The sequence below is a fragment of the Anarrhichthys ocellatus genome, unplaced genomic scaffold (assembly GCF_004355925.1).
Source record: "Anarrhichthys ocellatus isolate YVR2014 unplaced genomic scaffold, GSC_Weel_1.0 scaffold2, whole genome shotgun sequence".
Taxonomy (NCBI): domain Eukaryota; kingdom Metazoa; phylum Chordata; class Actinopteri; order Perciformes; family Anarhichadidae; genus Anarrhichthys; species Anarrhichthys ocellatus.
Genome location: NW_022280032.1, coordinates 13,535,762 through 13,547,978, shown reverse-complemented (window position 1 = coordinate 13,547,978; position 12,217 = coordinate 13,535,762). Strand labels below are relative to the sequence as shown.

The 12,217-nt window shown below is 38.9% G+C and overlaps 1 protein-coding gene across 1 annotated transcript; it reads left to right on the top strand.

The window, feature by feature from the left end:
• The first annotated feature begins 2,473 nt into the window (after window positions 1-2,473).
• LOC116395350 (ubiquitin-conjugating enzyme E2 H-like) lies at window positions 2,474-11,342 on the top strand. The gene is made up of 7 exons (XM_031869180.1): window positions 2,474-2,753; window positions 5,854-5,930; window positions 6,051-6,125; window positions 6,223-6,262; window positions 6,580-6,632; window positions 8,085-8,213; window positions 8,829-11,342. The coding sequence occupies exons 1-7, from the start codon at window positions 2,701-2,703 to the stop codon at window positions 8,951-8,953; spliced, it is 552 nt and encodes a 183-aa protein (XP_031725040.1). The 5' UTR covers window positions 2,474-2,700; the 3' UTR covers window positions 8,954-11,342.
• Window positions 11,343-12,217: the final 875 nt, after the last annotated feature.

Sequence of the window (12,217 nt, the reverse complement as noted above, 5' to 3'; positions counted from 1 at the left end):
GTATTGGCCTGTGGCCTTCATCAGGGTGAGCAGGAAGAATCTCAGCCTCAGTTGTTAATGTAATACTGCCTCTCCAAATAATTCCTCAATAGACTGACAGCAAGTCGGAAATGAAGCCAGTCTATGAAATGTCACTGACAGCAAGAAATTCTGAACAATGAGCAGCAGCTGTGTTAATGAGATTAAACTGGAGATGATTTGACTGCTTTGGTTAATTCCAGTGATCTACTCACAGATTCATGGAGGTCATCACTTGAAACCATCTCATCCAAAGTGATTACTCTGACTGATGCACTAAAGTACAATCCGACTTCTGTTTGTTCGTGCATAAGGAGATTGAAATAGATAAGCAAATCCTTCTGAATAATGTTATTCAAATCTGCCATGTAAATTAAGCTTAGCAAAGCATTGTTTTGTATTAACCTGGAAACATGGAAGACCAATAAACAACTTCTGGCATGAAATGAAATCTGACTTGAACTTAAGAATGCGTCATAGTGCCATTAACTGAGACTTTGCCATTTCATTAACTGAGACTTTTGTCATCTCTATGCAATTTGGTGTGGGGCGAGCAACGTGGTGCAAACACGCGAACAAGTTTGACACCATTTCTAATCCACCATGCCCTTCATACACAAACAGATATTTACACACTCATATGTAAATAACTACTGCATGAGCAACATTTGATAGAGAGTAGTGAGAGCTCAGAAGAAGAGCAGCTGGTGTACACCACATTATCAAGTAAGACAGGTAACTGCCAAGCAAGCCAAATGTTGTGTTTACATTTGTAACAAGTACGCTCAGACTTTTTTTTTGTCATATTCATGGCTCTCTTCTTGGCTCCACATGGCTGGAGAAACACATGTAACAACATCAGCAAAACAAGGGATTGTATGACAAGCGGGGGTCTCGTGACCTGAGGAGGTCATCATATGACCAGTCAAGAACCATCTCAGCTCATGTGAGATTCTCAAGGCCTATGTGACATGCCAACCCAGCAAAATGTGCCTTTTCCACTCATCTTAAGAGTGTTTTCACGTGCTGAGTGTTTACATTTACAGGCACACATTATTTCAGACATGGACCCAGGATTTAGTCTGCTATAACAGAGTTCTTTTCAAACAGAAGTATGTGTGAAAGGATTTTAGATGACCTGAGCTCAGCGACTGTAAACCATTATGTTAAAATTATTATATTTGCCAGTAGTTCAATGAAAATATATGTAGGTAAATTAATCATAAAGACATAACAACTTACCTCTCCCTGTAATTCATTAAGATTTACTACTCAAGCCATTTAACAAAGTCTAGTATTTTTATTGTCCAAAATCACAAATTTGCCTCAAAGGGCTTTACTGTCTGCACAACCCTCTTTAGAGTCTTTAGACCCTTGATGTGGTTAATATGTGTCATATGTGGAGCAGAGTATCATAACAATATGAATGAACAGTATACAATACAAAACTTAATATAAAATATTATGCAAGTGGATTCATTCCACTTTATTTTATCACCATTATATAATTTACTAATTGTAGATTGTTGTGTATTTTTTCTCCTCATGAGATGTGGAGCATTAGTTTATGATGGGTAATGAGAATGAACACTTAGCTGAGTTGGATTTGAAGGGGTTGAGTGGAACGGTGTTTCTTTTGTTTTATTGTTGCACCTCATGATTTATTTTATTTTTTTTTTAATTTTTACTCCAGATGTGGGGGACACATTCAATTGCATATACCAGTGAGGGGAGACTAAATATTACAAATGTATTTCACTATAAAGCAATATAGAACAGCAGCATAAACTATAGTGCCCAGAAATAACCATAAAGTCAAAACTACATTTCCTTGAAACAGTTTTCACCAAAAAACTGAACATCATAAACTTCATGAACATAGGATTTATTATGCAATAAATGTAGTCCAATGCAACAGTATACTGTTGCATTGGACTACATTAGTTAGCTTTGTGTAGGCTACTTGTGTTATCATGTGTCCCCGTACTGACTGTAGCCTACTAGGCATGTTATGTCTTCACCAATTAATGGGTATTTACTCAAATAAAGTGTGGGATAAGAAGCTATGATACTCATTAACTAGTTATATTAAATATTCTACGATTCTTGGTATCAGTCTGCGAAGAAACACAACTTTGGCCTAACGTGCTTCTTTGAGCCTTCCAATAAGTTAATTTCATCATAGACGTGGGTATGGTAGAAAGGCACGCATTTTTCTTTGATAAAGGATCTTTGAGCTCTATTTAACCAGCCTCACTTACAAAACCAGTCAGAAATAATATTACATTTAATCATCGACTTCCATCTCCGAGAATGATGAAAGCAGTTTTATTCGCTGTGACAAACAACACACTCACAGTGTACTCGTGTTCTGTGGAGTGTATTTCTATACCTGAGCTCCTCCTCTCCTCGGTCTGGTCGCTGTAGGTTGATGTCATTGGCAGAGAGAGAGAGAGAGAGTGTGTCTTCAGGACAGGACACAACTAGGTAGAGCTGGTCAGGGAAACTGAAGATCCACTGAGAGGAGGACAAGTGGGCGATGTTACAGCTAGGATCTCGTTTATGGACATTGTGGAAAGGTTATTGATACAATCTGGAGGGTTTGTAGGTATTTCAAGCTGAAACGTTGAGGTAGCCTCGTCGCCGCAGTATTTTTAGATTACTTCTGAAAGGAATACGAAAATGTCGTCTCCAAGTCCGGGCAAGAGGCGAATGGATACCGACGTGGTGAAACTGTATCCTTTTCTGAACATAAACAACAAGCCTAAATAGCCAACTCGGATAGGATTGTTTTTAATAATTGTTGATTAAATACAACATCTGTTCCCGATGGCTGCTGTTAGGATGTATGTTCTGTCGCTGTCGCTACGTGATATTAATAGATTTTGTTGGAAGTGTGTAATGCACTTAGATGTTATTGGTCAGCTCTGTGTCTAACGTTACGGTAGCTAGCTCGCTGTTAAGTTAGCGGAATAGCGAGGAGGCTAAGTTGTCCTAACGTTATTCATGTGAACTCATTCGCCTGTTAGCATTGTTAGCTCGCTAATACAGTAGCAGTGCTGTTCTTGTTTGTATCAAATTTAGAATTACCAACGGAATGTGTCGCAATACAACGTTGGCTGGAAACTCCGTGTTAGCATTAGACGTTGTTAGCCTTAGCTCGAAAGCGATAAGTTAGCTTGTTAGCCAACAATTTGTGGTCCAACCGGACTGACAACGCAATGCGAAGGATTGGCGAAACTACTTTACATTTTCTAAAGGCTTCTTTGGAAAGACATGTTTATTTGTTCGTCATTTAGTAACGTCAACGCAAATATAGCTAGCTGTGGAACGTTAGCCTGCTAAGAGAGAAGCAACGGGGTCGATGTAACGTAACAGAGACGATCTCTGACAAAGTCAACAGCTAGTGTTAACTACATTAGCGGATAAGACAGTAACCACGTTTTAACTTTCTGTGTGCTTTACATTGTTGTCTTAATACAAAAAAACATCTGGCAAATTGCAGATAAACAACCTAACTTGTATAACCTACGTGGTGAATACGTCACGGTTCGCAATTTTTACCACAAATTATACAGTTGGGAATATAAAGCCAAATTATAATTATATCGAATTTTAACGATGCCAAAAATGGAAAAAAAGAAGCGAGTGGTTATGTATTGTCGTTGTAATTACATCTTTTTCACAATACTCTGTGATATCACATTATGGTTAAATTAGTTTTGTATTATTTCTCATTATTCGCAGTTATCAGCTGAAGTTAAGCATGAAAGGATTTCTAGCAGCATGAGCTGCATTGTTTTGTTTTTGTCCTGCAGCTAGATGCTACTCTCTGATTGGTCAGCCTGTTACCATCCGGAACATGGTAGAGGGCGGGACTTCACACACAGCTGATCGAGGAAAAACAAGCATGTACTGTACGGGCACATACGGGGATCGGGCTGGGAACATCCAGTCCATGGCAGGGACGGTGCGATGTAGTGTACTTACGCAACAACATGTTGTTAACAGAACTAGGTAGAACTACATTTACCTGTTTTCGCATTTTTTCATTTTATTGTCAACTAAATATCTTTATCTTTTGGACTCTTCTAGTCAGATAAAACCAGCAATTCAAAGACGTCACCCTGGTCTCTCAGAAATGATGACAAGGAGTTTTCACTATTTTCTGACCTTTCATCGACTAAACAATCGATTAAGCAGGTTATTGACATTTTAATTGAAAATAATCCTTTGTTGCTACAGACGGCACAAATAGTGAGTATAGCTTTATAATTGAGTATGTTAAGCTTAAAAACCGCTAACCTCAAATGTTATTAGTAAATAAAAACTAAAATACATTTAAAGTTGGTGTTTTCTAAGATGTACGAAAGTTTGAGTTTGACACTAAAACCTTTTTAGACTCAATCACACAGTTTATTAATAGAAAATGTGACCCTAAGACACCCAAACGTGTATTTGGGAGGGATTGATAAGATTTGATCAGTGTTGACTCCCATAGTCAATTTAATAATTTAACACTTTCATTTTATTCTTTACATTTACATATGAATAACCAGGCATTTAACATATTATTAGTTCATTATAATAACCGTGGCGTTAACCCTCACTTAAGACTAGTGGTAAGAGCTTTACTACACACCTGGTTCTACGGCTCAGGTGCAGGCAGATTGAATTATGCACAGGTAAACTAACATAGTACATTTTTACAACAGACAGTGATGTCTATAAAAAAGATGCAAACAAAGAACGCTTATTGTTTTTGTTTTGTTTTATTGATGTCATTATAATGTATGGATGAGAAATCTAAGAATAGACTTATGGAAGTCATTAAGGAAACTCATGTTAGGATCCATCAGTTCTTGTTTGTGAATCTTGTTTCAGCTATTTCAAATCCTGAGTATAGGACCACTGTTAAGCATGGGATGCCACACATAGTTTCATTGTTGTGGCTTTAAATCAAATATGTTGGATGGAAACACTGTGACAGAGCACAGCTGATTCTGGCCTGCTTCCACAGCTGCCATTCCTGTCTAACACATGTACGTCAGGCTGGACCAAATCTATTGCCATACCGCTTTTTAAATGTGTCGTTTTATTGCACATGTCGGGTTAGAGATGACAAACGTAATGTCATAGGAACTACACATATGGATTGTGTAAAACATAAACAGCTCTTCTCTTTGTGTCAGAAGAGCTTGACAGAGAGAGTGACATAGCTTTAGGTTTGTAGTTATTCTGCCGCCTGGTAAGCTGTCTAGCGTTGTTATTTGCACTCCAGCAGTTTGGTATAACTCAGATTGTTTGAATAGAGATGTCACAATGATTTATGACAGGATAATGGAACACTTGACTAGTGGGCCTTCTGTGTTTTTTTTTTTTTTTCTCCACCTTTCATTGTGTCAGACTCACACAGACTGAATACGCCCAACCTCTCTGACTCGTTCTCACATCTCACTCTGTCACCACACGCTGTGATTATGACACATCCTCCCCACCCAAGTCACCTCCCATCTTCTCCAGCTGTAGTTACCTGCAGGTTCACATCAGTCCTCATAGCAGCTATCGTCATGTTAGACGAGTTGTCATCTTGTGCCGAGTGTGAGTGTTTGCTGTTAAGTAGACCTATTGTCTGTCGGACACTGCATTATTGATCTCACTGTCACGGCTCGTTATTGATCCTATATTTGACCTCGGAGAGAGAAAGAGGCCATTATACCCTAAAATGTAGACGCAGCAGCCTGTTTTTGATCCATTTTTGTTGAGCATGTGTTTGAATTCTCTGCCTCTCCTGTCGTGTGTTTCGGGTGAGCCTTTTCCATAACCAGGCCTCAGCATTGAGAGCAAGCATGAGGTCACCATCCTCAGTGGACTGAATGAATTTGTGGTCAAGTTCCATGGACCACCTGGATGTAAGTTTAAATATTTCACATTGATTCTCCCTCTCGTGGACGGACATTTCACCAGTGTACTGTACATTTAATCAGTGCTCTCGATGTGTTTAACATGAGTGTATTTATGTTTTTGTCCAGCATCGTACGAAGGAGGTGTCTGGAAGGTCCGAGTTGACCTACCAGATAAATATCCCTTCAAATCACCTTCAATAGGTGTGAAATATTTCTTCGAGTGTTGTGGTGAAGCCTTGAAATGTCCGTATTAAATGTTGCTCTACAACTATTACAACCTGCTTTTCTTTGTTCACAGGATTCATGAATAAAATCTTTCATCCCAACATTGATGAAGCGTAAGTGGGCCCGCTGTATTTTAGATATCACTCTGCAGTGATTGAACTATAACTTTATATACTTATTAACCAGTTAACATGGCACAGAGTGAATTTAATTTTATGGCAACAACTTATGAGATGCAGGCAAGGAATTTCTTAATTGTAAATATGGTTGCCTGAAGCATATCCTCATGTTCAGCATATAAGAAATGATTCATACGATGGAGGACAAGCTGGTGTTTTTTTCTTGTTCGGGTCATCATGGCCGCCCTGCTTTGCTTTCACAACCTCTGCTGGGCGATTATGTTGTACTCACGGCGTTTTGTCTTTTCCAGGTCAGGAACCGTGTGTTTAGATGTCATCAACCAGACATGGACAGCTCTTTACGGTGGGTCACACAGCCACAGCTCTCATTGTTACGGCTTTATGGGGTTTCACCGGCCACTCGGTTATACTGACCGTAATAGCCAATAAAAGAAAATACAAAAACACAACGAGCAGCTTATACCTGGACAGTGCAGCTACAGGCAGAGCATCTCGGTTTAATCGGCCTACACTTAAGTGATAACTGCTGCTTGTATTGAAGTCATGCACTGATAGATAACAAGGTCCTGAGGCTGAGAGGTTTATTAACAATTTTTCTCACTTCAAGTGAACAACAAACCATGATCTTCTAAACTTCTATTCAATTTGCTCAGGTCTACATTTGAGTCTTAGTCCATTAGATCAAGCTATGGGTCATATTATTAGTTATCAGTACATCACTATTTCAAAAATGTGGACTTAATGGAAAAGGGTGCATTTGTTTTATAATTATAACCACCTGTGTTTTTGAGATCAGAAGTGGCAAGAGACAGTGAGAAGAGATTTATCTCGGCCGAAGAGGAACATCTTTGTTTATCGGATTCACTCCGTTAGACATTGTTGTGTATATTAAAAACACCCTGATAGGTATTTGCCTACTTTGCAAGCGGCGGTGTGACACCGGTGTAATGCGTGGTTAGCATCGATGATAATCTTTAGCTGTGATGACTAACTGTGAACAGCTCAACGTATAATAATGTAGTCCGAAGCCTTCAACTGATCATTTTGTTACGGTGTTATTTAAACCGTAACATCATAATATAGAATGTAGTCCGTCCTTTAAACAATGAAATTAATTGATTATTAAATAAAAATTCAGTACTTAATGTATCTGAAAGTTGTTTGAGGCTTGAAAACCAAAAGAGGTCGAGGTCATGCTCAGCTGCAGCTGACAAAGGTTTGACCGGACACACAAAGATGGTGGTCAAATCTTCAGAATGCCACAAAGACACATTAACTTGCGCTATATTAGCATATATTTTCACATTTAAACTCTATAATGTTTGTAGTGATTGTGTGTTACGTGGGTGACCTTCACTCAAAAGGCCTCCAGTGTGAACAGTGTTGGATGTTAATCTGTTTCAGCTGTTCACTACAGTATATAGAGAGTGTGTGTATGTATGTATGTATGTATGTATGTGTATATATATATATATATATATATACATACACACACACACAGAGCATGGTTGAGATTACTCTATATGTCAATGAAATTAGAGCAGTTACTTCTCTGTCTTTACTCACACTTTCAAGTAATGAGATGAATTAATCCTGACCAGAAAACAATGTACAGCCATACTGCTGTTTGAATTGAACATTTTATTGCAAGAGAGCCCTCTAGTGGATCATGTTGTAACTACACACAAGATGGACCGACCGCGTCGGAGTGATGACGGCTCATCCGGCTTGCTGATATTTCTCTGTAGCGTTGTTGTTCTCTGTACTGACTAATCTTTCTGCCCATATCCGCCAGACCTCACCAACATCTTTGAGTCGTTCCTCCCTCAGCTGCTCGCCTACCCGAACCCCATCGACCCTCTGAACGGGGACGCAGCTGCCATGTACCTGCACCGACCGGAGGATTATAAACACAAGATCAAAGGTAGCACACAAGAGTCTAACACTGGAAATCTGCAGTGGAGAATGAGAGGCCGAGATACAAAAAAACATGTATAGGGTTAGTGTAGGCTGTAGGTTTTCCCTGTTTTTCTCAATATTTCTGCATTTGGGGAATATACAATATAGATCTTGTGCTGTCCCAAAATGCAACTTTGATTTAGCAAGGAGCTACTTTAAGCTAAAAGGATTCAACACGCATATATAATCATAAGCCATGCCAGGCATGGTTGCAACTTGCAAGTCAGATACAGTCTGTATTTCATAGAACAGACAACATTATTAATAGCACACTTGTTTTCGACCGCAGACCCACATCTGCAAAAGAAAATGTGGATAAATGTGCGTTTCCATCAGCTACTGGTATGCGAATATAGGGAGTTTGTTATCGAGATAAACAACTGTTGGTGCTAATTCTCCGGTTTGTGCCATTTAACCGTTGTCAAATGGTGGAAATTGATTTCCACGGGTTTTAATTTTTATGCACAAATTTCAAATGTGCATAAAAACAGGTTGATGAAAACGCTTCTTGTATCGCAGGTTCTTTGTCGACAGTTCCAGCAGGTTTCACGCCCATGTCTCCCTTGTGTGTCTTTTTCAGAGTACATCCAGAAGTACGCCACAGAGGAGGCTCTAAAGGAGCAGGAGGAGAGAGGGGGCGACTCCTCTTCCGAGAGCTCCATGTCAGACTTTTCGGAGGACGAGGCTCAGGACATGGAGTTGTAGTGAAGGGGGCGTCCCTGTCCCCTTCATCTCACAACAGACAGTCTAAAGAGCACCTAAAGAGCAGAAACTCAGTGCTATATTCATATTTAAACAAGACAATTTTTTTACAGCAACACAAGGATTTTTATTGCTACACAAGGAATTTGCAGTATGATATTGCAGAATATTAACCCTTACTTAGGAATTCATGACCACCTGCCCCCCCTTTTGCCTTCCTCTTTGCCCTGAGAGCCTGTTTAGATCAGAAAGGAGTGCATCATTCATTTCCACGATCTTTGGTGGCTTCAATCAAGGCTTTCACAATGCATATCCAAACTGAGCAGTGAGACCAATGCAGGAGGAAGGAGGACTGACATAACATGCTCACATTTTTTTCTTCTTCTTCTTGTATTTATTAAACACTTTACTGCTTCATCGGGCATCTCTCCGTCGCCGACAGAGGACTGCAGGAAGACAACCCCCTCGATTCCTGAGCAGTCTCAACTTCAAAAGGGCGTGGATTCCCATTTCTGTTTCTCACCTTAAATCTTTTTTTACACCTGTCTCCCGAGGAGTGTCCATTACAATAATCACGTCCAATGAGCTGAAGGCCGGAAGGCCACGGCGCCGTAACGCGTTCATCGTGTACAAACTGCTGTGGCTGCAGATGGCCTCGCTGACGGGACTGCCCTCTGTGCAAACCTGCTAACGCGTCACACAAAAACCATCAAACAACCAATGCATCAAACAATGACAACACCACAGCATGTGTGTGACTCTCGGTGTGTGCGCGTGTGTGTGCGTGTGTTTGTTTGTGCATGAATGTAATCCAGGGAGAATCGCGTTGTGTATTGAAAACCTGTGTTGTATCGACCCCTGAGCAGAAATCACAAGAGAAGGCTCACAATCCCGATGCCTCTTTTCTCGAACACCCATCTCCGCCTCCTCTCCGTTTTAGGAAAGTGTTTGTCATTCTCTGAGTATCTTTGTATATTATGGCATGACACAGAAGTAAAATTGTGTAGCGCTTTGTGGAGCTGTAGAAATGGGGAGGACGCCTGTGCGCAGGGCCTCTGTGAGCCGGGCGCGTTCGGTGGAGATTATCCAGGTTCTTGTTGAATAATTGAATTTATTAACTTTGCCTATTGCTTGTGTTGAACTATAATAGGTGTTTGACTTGCGTAGGAATAGTTAGTTGTTTTTTCTTTGCGGGTGGTGAATCCTATCATAATGTATTGTTTGATACTTATATAACACAGTAGTTTCAAGACTAATCCTCCTGTAAAGATGAGGAGGATTAGTACATCTTTGTCTGTAGGATGACTCTTCAAAAGACATGTTGCACCTCTGCTCCACCTGCGCCTCCTTCTTATGCAAATGCATCAAAGATAATTTTTCGCTGTCAGTGCTCTTTGTTTCAGCCACTCAACAGTCTCTCATTTGCGTCTTTTCATGCTGTTGTTTGGCCTGTTTTCCAAAAGGGTGGGACCAAAATCTGAGGGATCCACAGGCTTAGTTTCAAATACCCCCCCAAAAAAAAATACTGGATTAGGGATAAACAGTGTTCAGTTTAAGTGAGAAGAGAAAGTAATGATGTTCCTGAATGTGTCAAACTCTACAGAGTCTTGGATTAGTTCACACTTACATTCAGCCACAGGTTTCTTCTACTTCAGAGGACGGTCTAAAGGCTTCAGTCCTGGTTTACCTTGTTTACCCTATTGTTTAATTTCATGATGGTACACTGGTATGTGTTTTAACGCAGGCTTATAGCTTGATACATGTTTGTAACATGCATTCATTGCATTGCAGATACATTTGTATTATGTGTTATTTCTGGAAGGGAACAAAAATCAGAATCGTACTTTATCACCATTAAAATGGACTATTTCTACTTGTTTGGAGAGAAATGGATTATAATCAAAAATTTGATTGATAAGCCCTTTATATATATTTTGAAATTATATCAGGGTCTCTTCCATGGTTTCTTGCAAGAGGGTTTACCTTAATTTGAGAATTAACATAGGTTGGTAAAACTAACATGTCACAATTTTTTTTTTTTTTTTTTTTGAAAACCCAGATTAACAGCCCAGCTAAAATGGCTTTATTTAACCCGGATAACCAGATGTATATGTTGCTGTAGGTCTTAGAACTACATGGTCCCACATTCAAATGTCTTTTGCAACAAAAACAAACCACTGTCCAGCCTGGATAATCAGTGTTTTATGCATTTTTTATTAATAAGACACATATATTTGATGCCTATAATGTGTTTGAATGTTTTTATTTTTGTCTTTTAAGCCCTATCTCCAAGAAACAAGTCGAAATAACCCTGATTTTTGAAAAGCAAAAAAATTGATAAATGTGCTTCCCTTGTAACTTGAAAAAAATAAATAAACATCTACAAAATATATGAACTATGTCAGTAGTTTTTTTTGTGTGTGTGTGTGTGTGTGTGTGTCCGATTGTTTCAGGTGTTGAGGTAAGAAACTTAAAATATGATTTAAATTGTCTGATTTGTTGAACCTTGTTTTCACAGGACTTGGGTCTAGTCACAGACTAGAGTTAAAGTCAAAATGTTTTCATTTTAACACTGAATGAACGACTGTCTCTCGTCTGCCCACTAGATGGCAGTCCCACCTGTGTCTCAATGAGGAGGAGGTCCACTAACACAGTTTGACGATTATTAGATAAAACCTCATTTAAGTTTCTGTAATTCAGTTTTTGAAGACAGCTTCATTCGTTAAACATATATGTTGGAAAAAAAACCCTGATCTATTAAATCACGTCTATACATGATCAATATGTGTGGGATATACAGTATATGTATGTATGTACAGTATATATATATATATATATATATGTATATATATATGTATATATATATATATATATGTATATATATATGTATATATATATATGTATATATATATGTATATATATATATGTATATGTATATATATATATGTATATATATATGTATATGTATATATATATATATGTATTTCAGACTCAGGGTCCATAATACAAATACATAAAATGACATACAATAAAAGTACATGGGCCTAGCAATGCCTTACAAAGAGACAGCTGAACCAATGTCTCCAGAGCTGGGACTGGTGTGTGCTACTAAACCTTATGTTGGTTAAAACCAAGATGATGACATTTTCAGAGTCATTAAGCTGACAAATAAAGTTACACATACGATTTCTTAAAACAATTTGAAAAGTATTGACTCGTGCAGCCACAAACATTTCACTGGCACTACTCCATCTCGGTCTCGTTAGC

Excerpts from the sequence above, each read along its gene's own strand:
- LOC116395350 (XM_031869180.1), top strand. The coding sequence starts at position 2,701 with ATGTCGTCTCCAAGTCCGGGCAAGAGGCGAATGGATACCGACGTGGTG. Across the intron at positions 5,931-6,050 it reads GTTCCATGGACCACCTGGAT|CATCGTACGAAGGAGGTGTC; the intron begins GTAAGTTTAAAT and ends GTTTTTGTCCAG. Across the intron at positions 6,126-6,222 it reads CTTCAAATCACCTTCAATAG|GATTCATGAATAAAATCTTT; the intron begins GTGTGAAATATT and ends CTTTGTTCACAG.